This window comes from Trematomus bernacchii, unplaced genomic scaffold (assembly GCF_902827165.1).
Source record: "Trematomus bernacchii unplaced genomic scaffold, fTreBer1.1, whole genome shotgun sequence".
In the NCBI taxonomy this organism is placed as follows: Eukaryota; Metazoa; Chordata; class Actinopteri; order Perciformes; family Nototheniidae; genus Trematomus; species Trematomus bernacchii.
Genome location: NW_022987705.1, coordinates 2,656,686 through 2,677,350, shown reverse-complemented (window position 1 = coordinate 2,677,350; position 20,665 = coordinate 2,656,686). Strand labels below are relative to the sequence as shown.

Genomic DNA, 20,665 nt, shown 5'->3' with positions numbered 1-20,665 from the left:
ATGAGAGCTTGTTTATCAAGACTTAACAAACCTGAATGTGTTTAATGATACTTTAAAAAATAGTTTTAAGGTTTGCCATAGTGCTTTCAAACACAAAAAATATTCTGATGTGAATACTTGTTTTAAGATAATACCAATTTATAAAGTTGTATGGATTTGTAGTTGCAAGTTAGATTTCTGTTGTAAGGCATTTTACTGCAAACTAAGGTAGAACATGTTGATACATGATTTTTAACATACGCCAGGCTTTCTCTTTCACCACAACAGCCTCAGTTTTGCTTGTAACTCTAATAGCATATGTGTTGCTAAAACAGAGACGCAGACTGCTGGTTACCAAAATGTTATACGGATAAGTTGTAACACCACAAACAATCCCTCTCCGTGGGGGTCAGAGTTCAGGGTCTGGAAATGCTCCAAGACATTTCTGCAGGATATTTATTTGCCGGGTTTTTGTTGTGAAGTCGATGGTCTCTCAGCATCTTGGCCCCCCTGCTGGACCGGATGAAGGATACAAACACTGAAGGGGATGTGCTAAATGAACTCCAGCCCATCTGCCAATTCACCTTTTGTTGTTTTATCCAAAAGCCCACATAGGATTGGTTTAGGTCATTACAGCGATGTTCGCTTAAGTGCACCAGAACTGCTGATGAATGTATTTAAACCACCCAATTGTTGTACAAGCACAATTTATTCTAATGAAAGAGTATCGGTTTCCCTTTATTTTTAATTATGAGTGTGTCAGTCATGCTACTTACAAACACAATGGCAATGAATACTCAGGATTGCTGCCAGGTTAGACTAAATTAACAGGTTTAGTCTGGTCCAGCTGCCAACATGCTCACTGAGAGAGAACTACTTGATCATGTTCATATTTTATTGCTACTGCAACATGATCAACTAAACACTCCCTGAGTGTATTGTACTATGAACGGCATGCAGCAATGTACAGCATCCTGCCTATTTTTGTTCACGACCCCCTGCATGCATGTTTATTTAATGCTGTGGGGTTGAAGATCTTCTCTGGATGTGTCTAAAAATGCTGCGGTTGCTTTAGCGTCGATTCATCTTTGTTATCTTGTGCTAATGCTGGAGCAGTTTGGCTTTGGTGGTGACGTAATTCATAGCAGTCTTCTCTGGTTTGGACCACTAGAGGATGCTCTTTACTTATGAATAGCAGGCTCAGAAACAAGGGAGAGGAGAAGAAAGAGGAAGACATGTGCCTTTGGCTTCACTGTGGTAACATTAACAGATTTCTAAGCTTCCAGCTGCATGTAATATACATACGTTTAAAATCCCTACATGCTATTCAGACCACTGTTTGTTTTATTGTCTTAACTTTAGATGGATGCTAAAAGTTCCTGAACAAAATGTTACATTTACACCGTGTGACCCCATGTCTGAATGTCACAGTAAACGATGACATTAAAGCATATATCAAGAAATCTGTCATGCAAGTAGAAAGAAATTGTTTAAAGAAGGAAGAAAAAAATAAAGTGTTGGTGTAGAATGTGTAATGATGTGCTATATCAACATACATTTGTCCTTATGTAAACACATCGGAGAGAAACAAGGAAATAACTAGGTTATGTCTGTTTTAAAGGGTTCCTTTTCCTGTAGTGTGTCATATAGGTTTGTGTGCAGAAGATATGTAATAAGTGTTTTTGACTTTATTTGCAGAGCTGATGTAAAACATGTTTTTGAATTTGTTTTGTGGGAGGGAAAGCAGTGGTGAAAACTAAAGATTTCCCACCCCTTTTTCTCAGAACTTCTTTAATGTGTGAAGTCAACTTCCTGAATTGCAGTCTCCCCCTTGTTTTAAATAAAGAGAGACACAGAGAGAGAGAGAGGGAGGGAGATTATGGAATGCTGTGATGTCATCAACCCAGTCACACACACACAAAGACAAGGAGGACCCACGGCGCTCTGACTCTCAGCTTAGTTAGCATACTCTGCTGTGGAGCGGCTGTCTACATCCCACTGTGAGTACTTCAGCACATTCTACCCTTCTCTTACAACTCCCATTTGTCCTGTATCACGTACGCTCTCCGTTCCCTACACCCCTATCCTTGGGTTTCCTTCTCTGCATTGTGTCTGGTAATCTGTATTCCTCCAGTGTGATAGTTCTCAGTCTGAGACAAGCTTTCTTTCCCTCCAAGTGCTGCCTATGTGTGGTAGCCATTGTTTAACTCCCCACTGTGATTTGAGGAGTCCATTGCAATCCCCTTGTTAGAGAAAGCCGGCTCATGTGCTCCTGGGCTATGACCCTGTTGTGTTTTCTCTTAACAGCCAGAAACTAGCAATGTTAAAATGGAGCCGCTATCTCGTGGGAGTTAAGGGGAGAAAGGAACATGGGTTTTGGGAAGGGATGTGTGGTGGGAAGGGGGAGGAGGGAAGAAAGAGGGGGGCACTGATGACAGAAGCAGTCCCATTCCTTAGCAATCTCCTCCCATTCTGGGCTACAGTCTCTGTCAGTTTAGGAACAGGGTTTGGGCTCTTCCGTATTCATACAAGACAGCTGCCTTAAATACACTTTCCATAGGAATGAAAGAGAAAAAGTTTCCCTAAGGTTAGATCAAGAAACATAGAAGACATTGAGAAGGTTTTGAGTCTATAGGGTACAATGTAATCTTCCAAATGTTTGTTTCAAGTGCTCTCTGTTTGTTTTCTTTTAGATTATCCAAAAGATGACCTCCACCTGTCACCACAACACAGAGCGGAAACAGGATGTTGTGTGTGTTTGAGTGAGTGTATGTGTGTAAGATTGTACCTCGTGTACAAAAGTGTGTTTGTGAGGAAGAACATGCTCCTTAATTCATGAAGAAGACTTTCATTAAGAGAGATTTTTAGGACAAAGAAGCGGTGCAAGACTTCTTCTGATGACATGAGACTATAAAACCAACACTTCAGAAAGCAGCTGGCCAAAGGACAGAGCCCCCTACCTCCTAAAGCTTTGTGGTACGAAGTTAACACCACCATTCGACCGCCAACATGCTGCAGCAGATTTTAAAGGACATGTTCATCGACCCTGATATGCTGAACGCTCTAAATGAGGACCAGAAGAAGACTCTGTTCCTGAAGATGCGGCAGGAGCAGGTGCGGCGCTGGAAAGAACGGGAGGAGAAAGAAGGGGGGGACGCCGAGTGCAAGCAAAAAAAGCCAAAAAAAGGTAACGACACATCTCCACCACCACCACTTCACCTTTGTGAACTTCTCTTCTTTCTTCCTGTGTGTCCACCTCAACAGGGTGCAGCGTGACACTTTTGAACAAAACTTTTTCACGGAGAACTTTTTAAAGAATGACATTATGAATCTTTTTTTGTCAAGATGTTTGCATTACAGGTTGTGAATGACGTCCTTTGCTGCTGTAGCTCATGTTCCCCAACAGCTGTTTACCTGAAGTCCATTCTGGCAAGTTTAACAATTCCCCGAAATACAAGCTTGGGCTAACAAACACCAGCTGCTCCACATGAATGTGTATGTAGTGCAGCGTGACATGAGGACAGAAACCAAAGAGCACTTTAACTTCACCAACATGAAGCTCTATTTATATCTGAAGTCCTAAACAATTACGGCGGATTGATGGTGTTGCTGGGTTAATGTTGACATCACACTCAATGAGGATGTTAACATTTACACAAGGGAAGTAAAGTAGATGTCAGGGTAAAATGATATTCACCCTGAGAGTGTGTGAGTGTTTTATAGGAGGCATTTATTAATAGTTTTTAGTATGAGGCAGTGTGTTTATGCGTTGGCATGCACATCATTTTGATTTCAAGCTCTCACTTATCATCTTGTTCCCAGTCACACCACACAGTGAGCCTAAGAGCGACAGATGAAAAATATCCACTTGATCAGTTGTCCCTCATAACCGGAACTTGTGACCGAAACATAACCGGAACTTGTGTTTAATGGAAACTAGATACAGATGATGAGAAAAAACACATGTGGGTGGGGAATTAACAGGCAGTGTGGAAGTTAAACGTGTGTAATAGGAAGTGGCTTCTACTCAAAAGCAACAGTCAACAATATACATGCAGCGATCAAACAAAACAACCAGAAACTCAGGAGGCCGTGAGTTTGCCCTGAAACTGGTTTGACGTCTTCTGCAAAATCCTGTCTGTCTGCATTTTCTCCACGGTGTCACCAAGTAGTATGAGAAACGAGTGGTGTAATAACACTGACATAACAAATTGTGCTATTTTAATATTCCAAGGAAGGATTGTTATTGTAGATGACGAATCTAACTACAAAAAGTTCCCGGATGTCTTGTTGTACTGGGCATTGAAGATAATAACTGATATTTTCAAATGAAATACAAATATTATGTTAATGGTAACCTACACATATGATAGATGTAAATAATCCCTCTTAAAATATCAAACAAATCACCTTTTGTATGCTTTTGGTTAGTTCTGGTTATATTCTTTCCACCTTCTTACACTTGTTTTTAGGGTGTAATTCATTTGTATAAAAACAAAGAAAATGAATGTGGCTAATATCCTTATTTAATTCTTTAAATTGTCTATCGATATCACGATAACAACATTATACAAAATGTATTTGTCATGTAGTGTAAATCTGATTTTGCGACCACCCTATATAAAACAACACAGCTGTTGCTAAAAAAATCTTGTTTAAAAGTGACTTAAAGCCAATTAACACACACAGAAGTTGGTGTGTTAACTCTGATTAATAGAGTAATGTGATCTTCCTTGCCTTGCCTAACAACAAAGGTCTTACTATATACTGTGGTGCAGAGTGAGAGAACAGAGGCTTTTTCTATATCTCAATGACCAATGCAGCTGTCTTTAGGCTGGATGGAGACTGCAGGCTGAGATCACATGGTCACACAACTCCTCTCCACACAGTCTGCAGAGGAAATGGTGGATAGTTGGTGTTTCTGTGTAAAAATAGGAAGTGAGTCAGTTCTCAATCCCTCACACAATTAGCAGTGAGCGAAACAGGAAGCATGCAGGAAATGTATGTGTGTTGGAAAACAAAGAGAGTGTATCTGGCTGGCCTTGTGGTAGAGCTCGCATGCTAACTTTGTTTTTATGTAGATGATGTAGCCGGCGTCTCTCTAGGCTGGAGCTAACAGTGTCAGCCTTTAAGACTTTCTCAATCATGGGACTTTTGCTGTTGTTCGGCTGGCTTTAGGGTTGTTTGTGTTTATGTATTCTGTCTCATGACTATGTGCTGGGCTGTTTGTGTCCCTGTGTTTATGTTATGTATGAAAACTGGTGACATTCACTTGAGGCAGACATGGCTCAGTGTAGAGCTTCTTACTTTGATCAGATAAGTTGTTCTTGAGATGTTGAAAAAGGATATCTTAAATTGTTTTTGCACACTGTTTAGGACATTTGACAGTTATGGCTATGTATTTATAAGAATCTGGTGATATGACATCCATCATGATACAGGGGAACCATTCTAAATATTGCTATATTTTGCGATACTGTAAGCAAGGTGTGAGTAAAAATAAGTTTTGATGCAATCAGAGCAGTGTTATCTGCATTTGCCTTTATCACAGTCCCAGTTACATCCAACATCACAAAGGTTTTCATGTAAACTATTAAATAATATAAATAATACAGTACAATAAAGGGTTTTAAAAATAGATGCAGTATCAGGGAACATAATGATCAACTCAAGTCTGACAATGTGTTCTTACACTCCTAATGGCAGCACATTAATCTTCCTAATGTGCTTTACTCAGCTGACAGGAATCATCTCGCCTGACAATGGTGTTGTAGCTGTCAGATGGGACTGATACAAGTTTACCCAGGTATTCTCTGACTGCTGTGTTTTCGTAGTCATCCTGGTATGCCCTGCCTCAATACGATCCACAGGGCAGGCTGGCAAAACCAGTTCACTATGAACTATGTTCACTATGTTCACTATGTTATCCTGTGTTCAACCCAGCAAGCTGTCACCCTCTGAACCCACGTCAGATCCCTTTTCTCTTTAAGTCACTTCTGCATGCTCCCAAACAATAGTCACAAAGCAGTCACATGGTATGAACGTGTGTCCTATTGTGTTTGAAAGCGTATGTGGATTCAATGTCCTCACATACAAAAAAGGAAGTGTAACACCAAATATCAGGTATGGATATTTTAGGGTTAGGAATTTGGAAAATCTGAATGATTTCATATTAGTAAATTAAAACAGTTCAAGGAAGGTCTTTTAAAACTAGATGTATACAAAAAAGGAGGGCAGTGCTGCTTCCCCCTGTCCCCTCTTCTTGAATACTCTATAGATCCTCTCTTGTGTTTGCATTCTGCTGCCTTGCCCCACCAGCTGTTGCTCCTGTCGGTCTAACCAAAACAGCAGACTCAACTTATCGGAGACACTGGTGGTGAAGTTGACAGTTTACTTCAGAATGAACAGAGCCAGAAGTGATTATCTGGAATATTTAAAAAAGATTAATTGCTAATTTTCAGGTTTCATATTAGTATGTAGTGTCTCTACTGTGACATGTTTACATGCTTTAATGTTCAAAAAGCTCTTTCATTTTCTCATACAGCCTGTGCTGCAGCACCTCTTTTCACCCTCTGTCTGAAACCAGAGCCCACTCTGCTCTGATTGGTTAGCGGGCCAGCTCTGTTATGATTGGTAAACTGCTTAGAAATGTCCCGCCCCTTAGCCTATCACGTACAATGTTTGGGAGTGCTAGCCCATAGAAGAGTGAGTGTTGCACAGTGATGTCATTATGTTATGGAAGTAAACAAAGGAGTCCAGTGTGTGGGAGAGAAACTTACATTTGGGATTTAAGCCAAACATCTGTATAACACACTACAGTAAAGGGAAAACCCCCCAAAATGAATAAGGCTCCTTTTTTAAAACTGGAAAAGTTCGGAGAAAGTGGTATTCTTAAAAATGTTGATAAAACTGTGCAACTTTTGGCCAATTACTGAAAAGGACACATTACTGTACATTATAAATCTTTCTATCATTTATGTCTATGGGATTTGTGTGTTATTTCCTGTAAAAAATATCATGTTGTGGTCACACATTTAGTTTATTTGATCCTGAGTTGTAATTATTTTCTTATTTGGTCAGTGTTTTGATAGCCAACTAACCCACATTTTGTGTGTTTCCTCCAGCCAACAGTAAGAATGTGAGCTGGCTGCTCGGACGGGATGGAGACGTGGCGGTCCTTGTGATCGGGGAGTTGGATGAGCTGAGCTCCAAATTCATCTCCTCAGGATTCGTAGAAAAGAAGTCGCCAAGTCTACAGAACAATGCACAGTAATACACTTTTTTTTTTTTTTAAATACATCCCAGACCATGATTTGATAGATTACAGGCAATGAATGATCTGTAACCAAAAAAACATATATTCTTGTTTCAATTTGATATCCGGAAGTTTCTTTGGATACATTATCATGATACTATGAAGATAACACACATTCTGGTTTATAAGGAGATATAATTTTGTCTGATTATGTTTTGCAGCCATCAAAGTATCTTGAAGAGCAGAAAACCAACAGAACCTGTTAGAACTGAGAGAGAAAACCCCACCCCTAAAACACAACCTGGTATTTCGCTGGATTTAAAGGTGTGTATATGTTTGTCCACGGCAAACAATTATGCTATACTATTTTCCTAGTGATTTTTCTTCATGTGAAATGACTGATTAGCCTCTTTACTATTTAGTCAAACAAAACAACCTGATCAAGAACAAAACATTATTTGTCTAAACTGTTCTTAAGACTAGTCCTTTTTGTCTCATTCCCTCAATGGAAGACTTTTTTAATTCACTTCTGTTACCTGACGTACAGTTTGTGAAAACTATCAATTAGCCTTTTTGAGCATCACTTTTCAATTATTCCTCCTCATACATTTTTATTTAAGCTTCTCTTTTGTGTGAAAATAAGCCCTCACTGTGCATCATTTCCAAGGTGGTGATATTTTATGTGTGCACTTGGAGGTGTGTGAGGTGTTGATTTTGTGTGTGTGTGTGTGTAATGGGGGGGTGGGCTCCTTTTTTTCACGCTATCTTAAAAAGAAATTTGCTGTGTTGTCATGGCAACCTTGCACACACTCAGCCAGGGCGAGCCAGGCGGACGGTCTCATCTGGCCTGACCACGATTCATTCAACCACTCAGTCATTTTTTCCCCTGCAGTTCACCCCACCCACTGCACAGATATGTTCCAGTTACATATGCAATCATTCTTCTAACTCTTATTTAACTCTGGAAACTCTGTTCTTCCCTGCTCCCTGAAGTACTGAACTGACTCAAAGTTAAGGAGGATGACGTGTGGCCTCTAGTATCATCTAACATGGCACTGTCTCTCCCAACAGGGGAAGTGTGGGGAGTCGAGCCCGCTACTCCCTCTGCCGGTGAGTGGGAGCTCCTCGCCTGCTACAATTTGAGCTCTGTGCTTGCATCATGGCCTGTAACACTTGTGTAATGTCTTTGTTAAACCCACAGGTGTCAGTGAGTGAGCATCCATCACCTCCAGCTGCAGAAAAGGTATTTGCAAACTAAAGTACAGAGTGTATTAAACCTTAAAAGTTGCTGCAATCCAGTTATAGAATTTGTATAATATACTTCTTATGGTATAGTTTATAAAGCAAAGAGCAGCTTATGTTCTGGTGTCAAATTCACTCCGAGACACTCTTATTATTTTATATCTTTTTATGCATGCTACTTAGGTAACATTAAGCTGTCTTTGGCTCTTTTCTGCTGTCGGACTAATACAGGTATTCTGATTCTGCGTCTGATTTAAAACACAGTCTCACAGATCACAGCAAGGTGTGATTGATTAACAATCCTCTCCTTTGAAACGTGGCTTTAGTGTCTTTCTTCGACATGGCAGTCCCACCCCTTGTGAGTAACAGGAAATGGTGGTTAGGCCAGCTGTCCCCGCACTCCCAGCCTCTCTTCAGATCAGCTTTCTCCCAGCATTCTGCCTCTCTTTCCCCCCCCCCTCTCGCCTGGGCTGCCGCACCCCTCACAGCCCTCTCTCCGGGGAACAGCTGAACTGAACTCTCCTCCCTCTGGCTCCATCATCGCTCCAGCCTTGGGTTGTCCGAGGAGTATGCTCTCCATCTCTCTCTCCCGTCTCTTTTATGTGTTTATATGCAGGCAAATGTGTGTGTACGGTGTGTACAGCTGAATCACAGAGGCAAGGCGGGATTTCTGGACTGCCCTAGAACAGATGGTTGATGAACTTGATCAGGGAATTAAAAAGCCAGAGAGAGCGAATGCGTCAGTCGCAGATGGATGGGATTGTGGGATAGTCTCTCGAGGTTTGGGCGCGTGAGCTCCCCTCTGTTCTCTGTTTTTCCCTCCTCTCTGCCATAGAAGGAGATGTCTCTCCCTCACTTCCTATATCTGCACCAGACTATAAGAGGCCCAAACTCATCCCTGGGCAACTCATGCTGATGTGGCAGTGAGCACCCACACCTGTCTGACAGCCTCCCTTTACAAGATTCATTATCCTGGAGAACGTCTTGTTTGTAGGTAGAGTGATTTGTTTCTGGAAACAGGAAGGGGGTGTTTCAGTGCTGCAGATGTATTAGTGGCTGTTGCTGAGAGCCCCACTGCAGGTTTTCTCCAGTTGATTTAGTGAGGGAAGGAGCCAGAGAGAGGAGGAGAGAGTGATTGTTGATTAAGGAGGCGTAAGATCAGGACGGAAGATTAGCCAGGTTGCTTGATTTCCAAGTCACCTTATAATTTTCTCCCACAAATAATCTTTGAACTCTTAATCAGCGGTCATAGTTCTGTGTGTCTCAGCGCAGTCATTGGAGAACTGTAATTTGGTGAATCATTTATCCAATGATTGAATCAAACATGACAGTAATTCCACTGTATGTGAATAAGCTGTCAACACTAATCACGCTCTCCTGTGCTCTTTTGTCACTCTTCCCTCTGCAGCCCGAGCTGGAGTCAGCCAGTGCGACCGAGGAGAAGTCGGCTCCGCAGCTCTCCATCTGCTCCAGGCCTCCCATGAGAGCCAGCCCTGTCAACGTGAGACCAGCTTCTGCAAATGCTGCACCAGGCTCTGTCAGCCCGAGACTCTGCCTCGCAAATCTGAAGCTGGCCACCGCCGCAGCGTCCCCTTCCCCCAGCAGGAGCACTGTCAAAACAGACTCTGGCACCACCAAAGGGGGGCTGCACCCACAGGAACCTCAGAAACCGAATGAGTCACAGGGTGGGAAAGGTGAGTGAGCAAAGCGTCACGAGGAAGGGAACATGATGGGGCTGATGTCAAATGAAATAAGATCTCTATGTTCTTTTTCATCTGGAATTGTTTTCCAGTCAATGCAATCTTTTACTTGTTTACACCAATAGCAACAACCTTAAAGAGGCCCTGTTATGCTTTTGGGGGGGTTTCCCTTTCCTGTAGTGTGTGTATACGTTTATTTTTTGCATTTAAATGGTCTGCAAAGTCTTAAATTCTAAAGTTCTCTCCAGAGGGATTTTCTCTTGCATAGTCACATCACCATGCACTCGCTCTTCTATTGGCTGGCGCTCCAACAAGTTGTAAGTGATATGCTGAAAAAAAAGGGCCTGGACACCTTTTTAAGCGGTTGACCAATCACAACAGAGCCAGCCAACTAACCAATCAGAGCAGACTGGGCTCTGGTTTCAGACAGAGGGTGAAAAGTGGCGCTGCAGCACAGGCAGTATGAGAAAAATCAAGAGCTTTTTGACCATTGCAGCATGTAAACATGTCACAGTAGAGGCACAAAATACAAATACGAACCTGAAAATCAGCATGATAGGGCCCCTTTAAGAATGGCTGGTGTCATCATGGACACAGCTAATAGAAACATCTATTACATTAGGATAAGGATAGGATATAGAATCGGAAAGGATTAAGATAGTCTCTTAACTATGAAAGACTGGACACGGATGTGAGTTGCACATTTACTCAAGTTTGCATCCAACACAAACCACTGGTTTAACAAGAAAACTATTTTTCCTACTGCTCCTTCTCTGTGAGCAATAATGGCTGCGGAGAGCTGAGCAGTCTGAACAAAGTCCATACTAGATAGATTTCTCAGTGCTGCAGCACGTAGGAAGGATTTATTTCTCCAAACCCAAAGTGCTCGCCAAATAGTGCCTCAGCCCGCTGGAATCTTTATGTACTGGCAGAGTAAAAAGAGGCCTGCCCAGAGGGGGAAAAAGCTTCTGTGACTGGGATTTGTGACATCGTACTGCATCGCCCCCACACACCTGCTTCTTTGGTAGCTTCTCTATTGTCAGTTAGCATTGAAATTGTCAATAAACACTCTTGCTTGGTTGAGGTGCCAAGATCAAGGCAAGGGATACACAGGACAGACTGCTATACGATGGAACAATAGTCCTTCAGATCAATATTACAGGATTATGGATTCAATGTGGGCTGAAATGAGCATGAGCAAAAGAGCCATGTGTTTTTTATAAAGTTATAATATGAATCTCCTATTTCTCCTCTGCTTTTCAGTTATTTGGCATCGTTAGTATGCACCTTGTATCCCACAACAATAATAGAATGAACACTGCATTCACTTAATATCAAATTGTATATCATCAGATAGTTTTACGAAAGTTAAATATGAGGGGCACTACTTTTTGAAGAAGAGTATGTTTGCTTACATTCATCAGAGCGTTAAATAATATCTGTATATTTTAGTAGATTGCACACAAGAGTATATATTATCATCATTAAACCGGTTGAAGCAGGTAACTTTGTCTTCGGGGACAGTGGTGGCAAAACGGACCAACTCCATGCATTACATTAAACTGGTGATCTCATTTCACTCAGTTTTTCACAAACCAGTGGGAAAACTCTGACTTTTTTCTCTCTCTTTGTGTGTATCATGTGTTCTATATTTATTGCGTATCCCCGCCTTTTTCCCATGCAGTTGCTCTTAGTTTAGAGTCAGAATTGTTTTCTTTATTACAGATATGTAAGGCCTCGATATGGTTATTATTCTTACAGCATGTTGTGCACATTACTTCTAGTTTAGTTTTGTGATTCCCAGACTTCCTGTCTGAACACAGCAACCAATTTCATGAATTGACCAAACACTCATTCACCATACAGTGACCCAGTTATTTAGAAACATGAGGACTGTAAGGGGTGAACTTGGCACCATCCAGTGGAAAACAGTGATACTGAATAGAAACACTCCAATTGGATAGAGAACATGATATCCATAGGGTCCCTCTGCTGGAAAAATGCACATCCTACAGCCCACTGCAAGCACACACACAACTGTTCTTGGAGGCTATGGGAAAACATAAGTACAGCTTGTATACAAATTAAGACTCTGTGGGAAAGGTGTCACTCATGGTTAAGAGTCAAAACTAGCATTGCCTCATTGGCTCAATATCATGCTTTAGAACACACAGCACACACAGTGACATGTGTTCTCTGCATTTAACCCATCCTAGTACCAGGAGTCTAGTACTAGGAGCAGTGGGCAGCTATTGTACAGCGCCCGGGGAGTGAGGGGGGAAGGGGGGTGTCCGGTGCCTTGCTCAAGGGCACCACGGCAGGGCAGGAGGTGAACTGGGACCTCTCCAAGTAGCAGTCCACACTCCATATTTTAGGTCTGGTCGGGGACTTGAACCGGCGACCCTACAGCTCCCAGTCCAAGCCCCTACTGACTGAGCCACTGCCGGACATTGGCTAGTTTAATAAAGTAGTTTCAAATTAACGCTGTATTAGAAAGGAATTGACATGTTATCATTTTCCGAGAAAGAAATTATTGAATGTTCCTTCAGATCACTTCCTTCAGAAAACATACCACAACAGCTAGCATGTTTTCTAACATTGCAATCCTCAAACTTTCTTCCTTTCTTTAGTTTTCATTTTCATTTCTGGCACTTTATTGTAGATTTTGGAGGCCGGGCAAAACTCTACAAAAGCCAGACAGAAGAGCGCTACCAAGCTCCTAATATTATCCCGAAGAGGCATTATTCTGGAAGTATTTATGAAATCATGTTTGCTTATTTTGGCTGAACATACAATTGAACAATGAAATAGTGAATTTCTGCTCCTAACACACGTGCAGAGAGCTCAGCGCTGATCTGTCGATTGGATCAGGAACATTTTTCAGACAACAGAAATGACTAACACCTGCAAAGAATGAAGAAACAAAAATATATAATTCCAATGAATCATGGTTGCACCGGCGTGTTTATGTGTGTGTGCCTGCACCCACATAGGTGGCTGGATATGACACCAGTGGGCAAAACCAGGGCAATGAATAACAGAGAGATGAAGGGAGAGGAAAAGAAAGGGAAAGGAACAGCTGGTGTGGTGGGAGTGGAGGTGGGCTGAACACTGCTGGATAAATGTATCTTGACTGTGGACAGAGAATACTGACAGTGTGTCTGTCCTTGACAATGGCAGGATGCTTGTTTCAAAACGCGGAGGAGGCTGATTAGGATAGGGCCCATGCCTCAGCTTTTGAATGTGGTAATGACAAGGATTCCTGCATCCTGCGAGGAGAGAGGGGGTGTTTCTCAATCGCGAGTAAAGCTGCTTCAGAGCCACTATTTCATCGAGTGCCGCCGAAGTACTGTTCCAATCTCCAGCATACTTGGAAATCTACCGAGCCCGGCGTACTCCGTTTGGAGAAATATCGAGGCTGCACATGAGTAGACTCCGCGGTCTTAAAATCCCCACAATGCTTTGCGCACAGACCAATTTCCCCAAATCTGTGACGGAAAATGTAAGACGGGGCCTCTCATATGACGCACACCTGCACACTTGCTAGCATGTTCCACTCTTTGTTTTCCGAATGCCAGGAAGTATTCTTGACTCGCTTCTGAAGCAAGATGCTCGGCAGACATGTGTTACCAAGCAAGCGTACTCGCGATTGAGAAACACCCACGGTGTCCCAGACAACAGTTGGAAAAGATTAATTTAATAATTAATGTGATGGTTGCCATATAGTACAACGTTTGGAAATGTAGTTTTATGAGATTGAATTAACAATTGAGTAAATAAAGCACGTAAGAGTTACGTTTTGGTTATTGTCATCACCGTCAAATATCAGGAAAGAGTTTTATGATAGTAGATGGAATAGAGTTTTAATTTGATCTGAAGTAGTCTACTTTATTATCTGAAAAGTAAGATTCAAGATGTCATAACTTTTAAAAAGGATTGTGTTTTGACGACAGTTTATTTACTTTATCTCTCTTCTTCACTATTTGGCTTTTCAGCGTTGCATGTCGTGAAGTGTTTACTATGCTGTCAATGTTGACCTAATGAACTGCAAACTCCCTCAGGAGGAAACATAATAGATTTTTTTCCCAGCGCACATAAAATCTGGGTTAAAATGTGTTTTAACCAATCTACTCATTCAAAAAACCTTGGTATTTTTCCATTATAATCTGAAAATGAGAGCCTAATTGACCATTTTAAGCTTTGTCTAAAGTTAAGTGTCATCTGCATGACAATGAAAGTGAATCCACGTATTATAGTTCATACTTCAGATAACAGGGGTCAGTCTAAGTGTGTTTGTCATATAATATTAGCATATATGCGTGAATATGAAAGTGTATCTCCAGCAGCTGGCGGTATGTGTTCATATGTGTGTGTGCGTGCGATCATGTTTAGAAACCTTTCGTCTGTCGGTCGGCTTTCCTCTCCTCTCTCTTCACCTTCAGAGGGAAGGACACACATTCCAGCGCTGCTTCCCGACTCTAGCCCTGGGCGACGCTCAGCCAGAGCTGATAAGTGACAGGGGCCCCAGCCCCCACACAGGAGGGCCCCCCCCCTCGCTTCCACACACACACACACACACACACACACCTCCTTTCCTCCCTGCCCTTCAGTCCACAGACATGCTGCTCGGGAATTCTGCCCTCTGCCCCACTTCAGCCCCCCACCCCCCCCCTCGTCCGAGCCCCCCCCCCCCCTCCTCTCTTTCTGCCAGAGACGTGGAGGTCTTTAAAGAGATAGATTGGTCTTTAATTTTTGTGCTAGCCTGGTCAGTGACACTGCTTCCCGCCCCCACCTCCTTTGTCTCCCTGTACATTTACGAGCTGGACTGAGATGTGAGGAGTGGCGCTTGAAGGCTCAAATGGGAGATTAATCAATCTTGACGAGTGATTTAATGCAGAGATTCTCTTTCATTTTAATAGGTGTTTTCGCAGGTAGCTTTAATAACTGTTTCTGCTGACAGGGCTAAGAGTGCAGCTGCTTGGGAGAGTTTCAGGCAGAAAGGCGTGGGGTTTGAGCAGTTTTTGGGTGTGTTAAGACAGGTTCGTCAGGTTACCTGTGGGAGGGTATGAGGTTTTGCTTCAAGAAATACTCTGAATACAAACAGTATCATTTATATACAAATCTCTGTATATAAATGTGTTATTTATGCACAGTCCAATGACAATAACACCAATCCTCCATCTGCTTCACTTTCTATCTCTCCGTCCCTCCATTAAGCATTCCTCTCAGACCTGCACCAAGGCTCTGAGCTAAAAAAACTGACCACGAGTGTGTATGTGCCTGTGTGTGTGTGTGTGTGTCTGCGTGTGAGCTCGGTGCGTGCCTGAATGTGTGTCAGCCTCAATTGCTGGAGCCTATCCAAGGTTTCCGTGGTGACCACACAACACAACGAGACAATCAGAGGCAAGCCCACGCAGCGCGGCGAGAGGACATTAACACAGGAACTACGGGTCATGGGGCAGAGGAAGGCAGGGCAAGACAGGGGGAGAGGAAGATGAAGAAGAAAGGTGGAGGGAGGTGTTAAAGCCACAGGGAGAAGGGGAGAGAGAGAGAGAGAGAGATAGAGAGACTGAGAGACTGAGAGACTGAGAGACTGAGAGCGAGGAGAGAAAGGAAAGTAAACAACAATAACACAAGCTTAAAGGCAACTTTAGGTCTTCCATGCACTCTCATGGCTCCAAGACATCAAGAGCTTTAGTGTGTGTGTGTGTGTGTGTGTGTGTGTGTGTGTGTGTGTGTGTGTGTGTGTGTGTGTGTGTGTGTGTGTGTGTGTGTGTGTGTGTGTGTGTGTGTGGTGTGTGTGTGTGTGTGTGTGTGTTGTGTGTGTGTGTGTGTGTGTGTGTGTGTGTGTGTGTGTGTGTGTGTGTGTGTGTGTGTGTGTGTGTGTGTGTGTGTGTGTGTGTGTGGTGTGTGTGTGTGTGTGTGTGTGTGTGTGTGTGTGTGTGTGTGTGTGTGTGTGTGTGTGTGTGTGTGTGTGTGTGTGTGTGTGTGTGTGTGTGTGTGTGTGTGTGTGTGTGTGTGTGTGTGTGTGTGTGTGTGTGTGTGTGTGTGTAAAATTCAACTTTTACAAACTGTGTGAACGCTTGTGCATGTTTTCACTGTCTCTGTGTGACTGAGTGTGTGCGTGTGTAGCCGTGCACGCGGGCGCTCTCACATATCTCTGTCCCCCGGGGATGACGCTAAAAATATGTGGCTCCTCAAGCCTTCTGGTGTCTGAGCAGCGTCTGTCTGCTCTCCATTGCCGTCCCTGTGGCCCTCCCTCCCTCCCTCCGTTACTCCTGTTCCCTCCATTCCTCCCTCAATTACACCCTCTTCCAAACACAGTACCTCAGAAAGCGCACACACCAACTACACCCAGCTGTGTCCCTGTACACTTCCACTGAGGATGACCTCTGCTCAGCCAGAGTGGGATAAAGGGAGACGAATGAAAAGGAGCAAAAAAGCAGGTAGTAAAGAGCGAGGAGAAATGTAGGCGCTGTTTTTGCAGAGAGGAAATTATCGGGTAATGTGGGAACACTTCATTCCTGTTTTTGCAACAACAGCATACATGCAGCATACGAGGGGGGGTGGGGGGCTGAGGGAAACTCTCATGGTTTATCGGTTTTAAACTCCTTTTCACCTGGATTTCTTATTCTTATTCTCCCAAAAGGTGTTGTGTTTCCATCTGCAACAATGCCCTGCTGTAGAGTACAGTCCCTTTGAGACAGCCCAAAACATCATCCCTGCACATTGAAGAGAAAAACTGAGAGAAAATGCTAATGAGGCAATCGCTTTGTACTAAAATCACTCCCAGGAAGTTAAAAAATAATGTGTTATTCTGGAGGAAGAAACGGAAAATGCATTTAAGAAACAAAGATTAAAATATATTCATAACCCTTGAATTAAAGGTTCTGAAAATTGTGTTTTGGAATAAGTTTTTTGTCATAAGCCAATTTAGATTTTTTTTTTAAGGGGCCCTATTCTGCTCATGTACAGGTTCATATTTGTATTTTAGTGTCTCTACTGTGACATGTCTCCATGCTTTAATATTCAAAAAGCTCTTTATTGTTCTCATACTGCCTGTGCTGCAGCACCTCTTTTCACCCTCTGTCTGAAACCAGAGCCCGGTCTGCTCTGATTGGTTAGCTAGTGTGATTGGAGACCTGCCCCCTTAGCCTACAATCACATACAATAAAGGGGGGGGGGGGGGTGTGGGAGTGAATCTCTGGAGAGAATTTGGGGATTTTAGCCTTTGCAGACCATTTACATGCACACAAATCTATATAACACACTACAGGAAAGGGAAAACCACAAAAAGCAGAAGCTTGAGCGGAAAAAATGCTTTCCTATTTAAAAAAATTAAAAAATGTAGGTGTACTAATCACTTCTCTGTGCATGTCGCCCATGGAGTTGTTTTTTTAGATTTTTGTTTTATCTCTCCCTCTCTTTTTTCAGATCTAGGTGCATCAGAACCGTCTAAGAGGGCCCCGGTGGGGGCCGCGTCGTCGGGGGGGGCTGCAACCTGCGCAGGGCGCGGCCGGGTGGCTCAGCTGATGAAATCATTCAGCACCGAAAGCACTACACCCCCCGCAAAGAGCCCCCCTCGCGGCATCAAGCCTACTCTCCCCACCAAGCCAAGCCACTTGCGTCTAACGACCACACCTACTGTCAGGTAATCCTCACACACTGATGCACAGGCGACAGCTGAATCCCACAGATTCAAACAAAGCCACACTGGACGATGTCGGACCCCCAACATGGAGCCTCAGCCAGTGGGATAATGGGATAGAGAACTCCAAATATAAAAAAAGAGAAGAAACTGGCAATGTTTCCATCACCCTAAAGCACAGCAATGGAAATGCTTGAATGTAATGGTTTTCTCTTATTTTGGATGCTGCAGTACTGTACACACTCTTTGTGGGAAAGAAATTCCAAAGCAATTATTTGCAATGTATTTTTCCAGGGAAATGACTATCACATGTATTCACTTGACGTCGATGCTTTCCACTTGGTGTAAAATGTGGGAAAACATTTTTTTTTTGTAAAATACACAAATCCTATACAATATTGTTTACTTATCAATGACATTTTTGACCACTTATGAGTCAGTTTGAGCTCATATAGAGACACAGGACAAAAGATAAGGCATGGGCAGACATAATGGGGTGGAATATGGCACAGTAGGGTCCTCCTTCATGTGTCTCCTCTTTGGGAATACTGCAGGGTTGTTTATTTGTCACAATGCAATGTATGTGTCCCTGTGCCACCTGGCAGGAGCCTGGCTGCGACCTGTTGTGGACCAATGACAGTGCCAAATGCCTCGTCTGTCAATCCCAGTGGATCATGTTAGACAGTCGCTGCCAAATAATCCTGCTCTGTGTTACTCTTTTGCAATTTTTTCAGTACTATTTTGGAGATGTTTGGTTGTACTTTTTCCTTTTTACATTTTCTATAGGGAGAAAGACGTTTTGTAATGGAATATTTAACATTACTACAATGCTCGCTTGTACAATGAGATCATTTTTATCTTTGACGTCAAGTTGTATGGTGCAATCAAAGAAACAATAAAATTGTGTAACTTGTACACCTTGAATTTTTTGTTTTGTATTATTTTGTCTCTGTATGTAGCTTCAATCCTCATAATTCTACACTGAAATAAAACATTTTTTAACTAATTGAAACTTTGATTAGAAAGCAAAACCACAACAATCACAAACATGTGCATGCTTCACAAGGGCCAGTATTTAATGAAATGTTTCGCAGGGCCACACATGTTTTTTGTTCTGATGTTGTTCTGATATTAATATGAACTTGCAGTAGACGTATTTGTTTAAGAAAATCTCCGTAGCGTGTGTGTGTGAGACGCATGCACGACGCATGCACGCTGGGACTGATGTGACAATAGTCAATTGTTCAGTCGTGTTAGGGAAGTTCAAAGGACAGTGATTCATTGAGACTCATACTCTCCAAAACAGCACCATCATCATAGCTTTCTTTCTTTCTTTTGAACAAACTTTCACATTTGTTTTCATTACCAGTCATTGTTTCGGTCAAGAATGGGAATAGGAAGAAGCTTAATTAGGATATGTTCTGCATCTGGAACCAGATGTGCCCCCCCCCCCCCCCCCCCCCCCCCCCCCCCTTTCGCCTTCAGATCCTAGAAGAGATTCCTCTTTGTTTTTTTCAAGAAGACATTATAAACATCTGACAAACTGCTGCTCTGATGAATATGACTATTGTTAGTTTGTTAAGATTATGTTTGGGCAATCTGTGCGTTTATTTGAAAGTGACAAGTCGAGAGGGACAGAAGATGTGGGGAAATAAATGTTGGGAATGACTCGCTGGGTTGGAGCTTGATATTCATTCAGAATTTGACAGAGCACAAACAGCAGGGTTTTTAGCAACATTTCTTTTATGTTTCATTTTCCTATTCATGCTGGTAGGAAATAACAAACAAGATACATTTAATAATTGATTGTATAGAGAGTTTAGGAGTAAAACAATTGCAACACAGTTCAATCGCTTAGATTGTTTGAACTTAGCTGATAGGAAATAATATCCTTTAAATGCGGTGAACGTGTGGCTTATTAACCTGTCCTGTACACAATTTCTCATCTGGGAAAAGACCATTCAAAGTTTATACCGCGCTGCCACTCAATATGGTAAGCTGATTTAAAACCTTGCTGTTCAACATGTGTGCACATATGCAAAATCATTACTTTGTCCAGCTAAACGCATGTGTGTGTATGTTCCCATGTGCAAAGTCAATACTTCATTATTTCAAAACGTCCCTGTGTCACATCACAGGAAAAGTGATATGTCTCTGCTAGAAAAACCTTCAAACAATGCCCTCCTGTCCAAATACACATGGATCTTCTTGAGTGTGTGTGTAGGCCCTCATAGAGGTGTCACTATTATGCTTCACAAAGTGCATTATGCTTTGACAGATAGCTCACAGGGAAGCAATATGTGCATGCACTGTTTACAATCAAATGAACAGTAGGCTCATTATAAGGACTTATACATGAATGATTTTCACTTTAAAGCACACACTGCTGCAAAACGCTGAAGCAGACAACTGCGAGATGCCGCCCATATCTCTGTTTCCCAATGAGCCCAACAATGGCTGTGGCTGTTCTCTGATGCGCACAGACATCGTCGAGCAGTTTCCAGGAGATATCTGTGGCAAGTCCCTTGGTATGCCCCCCCCCCAACCCCCCTCCTCCCCACACACTTCTCCTCTTCATCCACCGAGCCTGGCCACTGCTGTCGTCAGTGCCCTCCGACGGGAGATAAAAAGGCTGTTGTTGTCTCTCCTCGCAGGAGGGATGGACGCCTGTTTCTCTCCTTTTTTTTTTTTTTTCCTTCTCCTGCCTCACTTGCTTCCCACCCACAGAAAAGAAGAAGTGAAGGGGGGAGAAAAACAACAGTGCGGAGGAGAGAAAGAAAAAGCTATGCTGCGTGCTGTGGCGTTCCACCACACCACCAATAACCCCCCCCTCCTTCTCCT

At 42.7% G+C, this 20,665-nt stretch overlaps 1 protein-coding gene across 1 annotated transcript; it reads left to right on the top strand.

The window, feature by feature from the left end:
* Window positions 1-1,826: 1,826 nt before the first annotated feature.
* Window positions 1,827-18,748, top strand: zgc:100829 (uncharacterized protein LOC445149 homolog). The gene is made up of 8 exons (XM_034140159.1): window positions 1,827-1,979; window positions 2,673-3,166; window positions 7,104-7,248; window positions 7,456-7,558; window positions 8,306-8,344; window positions 8,436-8,477; window positions 9,885-10,170; window positions 17,611-18,748. The coding sequence occupies exons 2-8, from the start codon at window positions 2,989-2,991 to the stop codon at window positions 17,829-17,831; spliced, it is 1,014 nt and encodes a 337-aa protein (XP_033996050.1). The 5' UTR covers window positions 1,827-1,979; window positions 2,673-2,988; the 3' UTR covers window positions 17,832-18,748.
* The last annotated feature ends 1,917 nt before the right edge of the window (window positions 18,749-20,665 follow it).